This window comes from Ooceraea biroi, chromosome 7 (genome assembly GCF_003672135.1).
Source record: "Ooceraea biroi isolate clonal line C1 chromosome 7, Obir_v5.4, whole genome shotgun sequence".
Lineage (NCBI taxonomy): Eukaryota > Metazoa > Arthropoda > Insecta > Hymenoptera > Formicidae > Ooceraea > Ooceraea biroi.
The window spans coordinates 16,242,421-16,248,420 of record NC_039512.1 but is presented as its reverse complement, the minus strand read 5'-3'; the positions used below and the strand labels follow the sequence as shown (position 1 = coordinate 16,248,420).

The 6,000-nt window shown below is 42.1% G+C and overlaps 1 protein-coding gene across 1 annotated transcript; it reads left to right on the top strand.

The window, feature by feature from the left end:
- Positions 1 to 2,361: 2,361 nt before the first annotated feature.
- On the top strand, positions 2,362 to 4,904 carry LOC105282807 (zinc finger protein 808). Its single transcript, XM_011345046.3, has 3 exons — positions 2,362 to 2,937; positions 3,015 to 3,140; positions 3,220 to 4,904. Exons 1-3 carry the CDS (start codon positions 2,785 to 2,787, stop codon positions 4,840 to 4,842), a joined length of 1,902 nt encoding a protein of 633 aa, XP_011343348.1. The 5' UTR covers positions 2,362 to 2,784; the 3' UTR covers positions 4,843 to 4,904.
- Positions 4,905 to 6,000: the final 1,096 nt, after the last annotated feature.

Genomic DNA, 6,000 nt, shown 5'->3' with positions numbered 1-6,000 from the left:
TCATTAGTCCAATATCGGTATTTCGATGTTCGGTTTTTTGCATCTCTAAATTACAGTTAATTTGGGACTAAGATAACTGATGGAACGTACGATGAAGCATGCGATAAACTAATATCGATAGAAACTAATCGGTACTGATTGATATAAATTCCAATGATTCATATGTCCAATTACTATCAGAAATGTCAATATTATCTATTTCAACTGCGATTTCACTACTGTAATAACATAGGAATTAATATAGTCACAGTAGCACATATCGCGTATGTGTTTATAATCCGTCAGAAATCATAACGAACAAAGTCAAATATTCAATTATGAATAGCGCATTTACTGATCCTATTTTTCCCGCAAACGATCAATACACGTAAAGTTCGCGCTTTTATGAATGTATAAAAAATTGATTTGATTCAAATATACAGAACTTTTGATCTTTCCATTTATAAAGCAGGAGTTCTCAACTTAATTGATGTTGCGGCGCATTCGAGACTGGAAAACAGTTAGCGGGTTCGATAAGAAGTCCGAGCGAGAATAAAGGACAGAAAGTCATATGTTTTTAGTTATTTGAGACATTCACCTTATTTAAATAAAATTAATATATTTATAACTATCTAACTTGTCATATTTTTTATTTTTTCTGATATTTAATAAATTTTCGCGGGCGCACGGTTGAGAATCCCTGATTTATACGATAAAACTTGCAGTTATGCGGTAATATCGAGCACAATATTATATTCTTTCTTATCTTTTAGATATCGTTTTATAAATTTTTAAACATCTTAAAACTATCTTTATGCCCGTGGAAGATAAGAGAGTTTCTTGAAAACTTTTGTAGCAGTCTCAAGACCTAGGAACGACAGTCGAGTCAAAGAACGAAGCGACGCGGATGACGTGCAATCACAGGTAGTGTCGGGATTCTTCGCGGAACATTTACCGAACATCAAAATCCCAATACCGAGATAAAAAGAAAACATTTACCGTAACTGCGGTGAAAGCTGGTGAAAGCCCAAGCGCGCGCGCATCACGTCAGCATTCAAGCTGCGTATTGAAATGAATGGCGATTCGACGATGTATTAATATCCCCGTATCGGCCGCGAGCGTCCCGGATCCGCATATGGTGACCGCGATAAAGCCGCAACAAACGCGATCAATATGATTTTTAATTAATCCGCCGCACTCATGTTCGTCACTCATCTAGATCGTCAGAATCCCCGACAAGTCGCTCCCGTTATTATTTCAAGCATTGTCGAATAAGTCGAACGTACGTTTGTGCACTCGCGCTTCGCAATGGAAATGTGGCGGCATCTAAGGAGTACAAGGCAGAACTAGCCCGACCAATGAGAGGGCAGCACGAATACCGAGATGGAGAGCCTTGGGAGGAATCAGAGAACAATGAGAAGCTAATTGCTCGCGCTATAAGTCACGCGTGCATTAATTAATCAGTTCTAGTCTGTATTAAATAAAGTCAGCATCTTTATATATTTTCACCTAAACCGAAGTGTTTTAATAGTTCCTCGTGCGTTAAAACTGCCTTAAATGTAGCATAACGATCAAATAAATAATACGCTCGCTACAGAAACTTTACGCTGGTGCCATCTCGCGTTAGTAAGGAAAACGAATGAAGCTACCGTGCAGCCGCGGAACTTTCATGGTAAAGAGTGTCGTCCAGCTGCGAAAACTCCATGGTGGCGCCATCTTGCGGTAGAATAAACCTACAATACGGCAGTCCTGTCCGCGGTCTTATATACAGGTCTGGAAACTGCAGAGGTGGAGATGGATCATTTTGTGTGTCGCTTTTTATTTCTTTAGTAGCCACTAGAGGCGTTGCGATCGATGTTCGCAGGCTGCCAAGGGACGTCAGAGGCCGGGGGAATATCTGTCTGTCTTTATTCCACTCGCAGTCTTCACAAAACAATATGATAAATTAATAACGCTTTAAATAATTTAAGACTATAAATGAATTAGTGAAATATGTATATGAAATAAAATTAAGTTTTTATTCTCAAAATTAAGTGTGAATAAAAACGATCCTTCCGTGATGGAAAAAAATGTAATAAAATTTGTTGAAATGTATTTGAAACTCTCTGTCAATTGACCTCGATTCATTAACATTTCATCATAAATTTTTATATTTTATTATAAATTTTCGTATTTTATTATAAATTTTATATCTAATATTCCAAAAGTTTGAAAATTTATGATGAAATGATAATGAACCGGGATGAATTGATAGAGATTTTCAAATACATTTTAGCAAAATTTTATTATATTTTTTCCATCAGGATTTTATGTTTAAATCTGTCCTTTATCTTTTTATTTTATTTTTGCGGGTAATAGCTTTTTCCCACTTTTTCCAAGTAACAATGTCTTTCGGCACTCGAAATAAAGAACGTTTCTGCTCGGTTCTACTGCCGGTCTTGCAATTCGGTACCGCACACCATTTCGTCATTTCAATAAACGTTTCGATAACTTTTGTAGTCAATAACCGCTTTTCAATAAGAGTCACGAACACACGTGGGTTCTTATCTCCGGTTTTTCAGGTTATATTTATCTGCGGACATCGATGACAGCGACGAGTAGTGGTTATGCTAGAAACTAAATGTGTCTTCAAAAAGCGGCCATACTCCCACCACTGAAATTAGAGGTAGTTTCCAGACCTGTATGTAAGACCGTGGTCCTGTCCCGCGAAGGCGCTTGGAAACGTCAAAACAGGAACATAACCTCCCCCCGGCACGTCAGCGGGAGCGACGACTTTCAGCGGCTCACGAAATAGACGAGGAAACTATGTTCATAGTCACAAAGGAGATCGACAGCGAGAACATCAGTAAATTGTGTCGCACGTGTCTGCGGGAAGACGGCGACAGAATGGTGTGCCTGTTCGTAGGCCCCGCTGGTTCCTCGCTCGCCGCTAAGCTGCGATCTCTCTCGTGCTTGGAAGTAGGCGGCACACCTCGATCTTATCACAAAGTAAACTTTAGGCGAGATCGAACCTGGGATGCTTGGCATGTTTGCAGGTCTGGCAAGGGGACGGTTTGCCCGAAAAGATGTGCGACCGCTGCGTCACCAGAGCGGAATCGGCTCTTTTGTACAGGGAACAGTGTCGCGCGGCGGACAAGGCCCTGAGGCAGGCGGCGTTGAAGGTACCGGCGCAATCCTCACAATTATCTACGTGGCAAACTGGAGCGACTCGTATAATGATGATGTGTCGTTGGCAAACAGGTATCTGGACTGACGTCGTACACCACCGTCTCTGGCTGCAAGCTCTATCAGAATCAGCAGAATCAGGGATTCGTGCCCGTGCAAAATTCCCACAAGACGTTGAAGTGCGTCGAGTGCGGCGCCGTGTTCACGACCTACCAAGAACTCTGTACTCACAACCGACTGCACTTACCGTTTGTCCAGGATAACATGCCTGTGCAGCATATGCACATCGTCGAGTCGCAGAATCCTTATCTCAACTTCAGTCATGTAGGATCGAGCTTCACTAACGACAGCATTGCGAGTACGCAGCTATCTCCGCTGGTCAGATCAAACATGATGCACAGCGTGTCGTTGAGCGAAGAGAATTCGAGCCGAGCTGCCTGCGCCTTGCACTGCTCCTTGTGCAATCACACCTTTACCAATAGAAGGCAGTTAATAAGCCATAACATAACGCACGGCACGGAGAGCGTCGACATATCGTGCGACAACGAGAACATAGAGATTTGCGACAACTCGAATCACATCCCGCAAAATCTAAGCTACGAGCGATCCATCCACTCCGTCGACAATCCAATCCAGAATCTGTCGTACCCAAGATCCACCGTCGACGAAAACGACGGGATGCAGAACATAAATTTCCCGGAGAACATCGATCTGGACGGCGTCCAGGAGAGTAGCTCGGAACGCATGCAGGGCGTAGCGATTCACTCCGAGAACGACGCGTCGATCGCGGAAAATTTGAGATTTATGAAGGCGCCTGAGAAGGACAGACAGCTCGTAGTCGATTATCACGGATGTTCAGCTAACGATAATTACAAGCAATCGTTGGATGTAAAAGGCGCGGAGGATGCTCACGCGAAGAAGCACCAGTGCGAAATGTGCCCGAAACAATTTTCGCAGAGGTCGAAATTATTCGCTCATCGGCTCTCCCATTCTGGTCAGCAACCGTTCAAGTGCCCGAGCTGCGGCAAGGCGTACGCGTCGAAGAGCAAACTCAACGCGCACGTGAGACTGCACACGAAGATTAACGTGCATCAGTGTAAGGTATGTGACAAAATATTTTCGTACCCGTCGTACTTGGAGGAGCACGTGAAGGTTCACAATAAAAGTGGCAGTACCCCGCAGAGCAAGGATTACGAATGCGGCAGCTGCAACAAGCGTTTTCGGCTTTTGAAAAATTTAAAAGCACACGAGAAATTCCACACCGGCAAAGGGTTGGTGCAATGCGAGATTTGCGACAAGCAGTTCAGTCATAATTACAATTTGAAGATGCACTTGCGAACGCACAAGACGTCGAAGGTGCACAAGTGCGAGTATTGCGACAAGCGTTTCGTGCAGAAAGGTAATCTGGTCGAACACTTGCGCGTCCACACGAAAGTTAAACCCTTCGCGTGTAAGTTGTGCGGCAAAAGATTCGCGCAGTCGAGTCACCTGAAAAGCCACGAAGCCTCGCACGGGACGCTGAGGCAACATCAGTGTCGGTTGTGCGGGAAAAGGTTCAAGCTGGCTAATCATTTAAAACGGCACTTGAATCTGCACACTGGTACAAAGACGTATAAATGTAATCAGTGTAATCAGATGTTCTCGCAATCTTTCAGTCTGACGAGGCATTTGAAGAAACACAACGAGTCGCATGTATAAACTGTAATTTATGTACATACAAACGTGTAAATATTGCAAATACATGTTTTCTAATTAGAAAATTTTTTCATTCTAATTATATTGGGTTGGCCAAAAAGTAATTGCGTTTTTTTAAATATAAATAAAAGGCGAATTTTTTATGGGAAACAAAAACTTTATTAAACAATATATTGTCCATTTTGTTTGATTATCTTTTGCCATTTTTCAGGCAACTTCATGATTCCGCGCTCAAAAAAGTTTTTATCTTTTTCAGCAAAAAACAATTCCAACAACGATTTGATATCCTCATCAGCAGTAAAGGTTTTACCATTCAAGGCGTTTTGCAAAGAATGAAACAAATGGTAATCTGATGGTGCCAGGTCTGGCGAATATGGTGGATGTGGTAACATCATGGTAACACATCCCATCCAAGCTGCAACAATTTTTCACGAGTGACCAAACTTGTACGTGGTCTAGCGTTATCATGGTGAAACACAACACCTTTGCGATTCACCAATTCTCGACGTTTCTGTTTGATGGCATCATTTAATTTATCCAGTTGACGACAGTATACGTCTGAATTAATGGTTTGATTCCTTGCAAGCAGCTCAAAATACACAATACCTTTAAAGTCCCACCAGACTGACAGCATAATCTTTCTTTGGTGAATATCTGCTTTTCAAGTGCTTTCAGCAGGTTCATCACGCTTGCTCCACCATCTTTTTCGTTTGACGTTGTTGTAGACGATCCATTTTTCGTCGCCTGTTATCATACGTTTCAAAAATCGATCATTTTCCTCACGTTTCAAAAGAGAATCGCAGATGTCAATACGCTTAGTGAGATGAATTTCTTTGAGCTCATGTGCTACCCAAATATCGAGCTTACTAATGTCGTCTTAAATGGTCGTTTTAAATGGTTTTCAACACTCGATTTCGATACGTTAAGATTCTCGGCAATCTCTCGTGTCGTTAAACGCCGATTGGAATCGATCAGTGCCTTTATTTTGTCATCATCAATTTCGATTGGCCTTCCTGAGCGTGGTGCATCTTTCACATTAAAATCTGCAGATCGAAATTTAGTAAACCAATTTTGACACTGCCGCAGTTTTAAAGCATCTTCGCCATATACATGACATAACTTTTTATGAGCTTGCACAGCGTTTTTCCCTTTTCGGAAGTA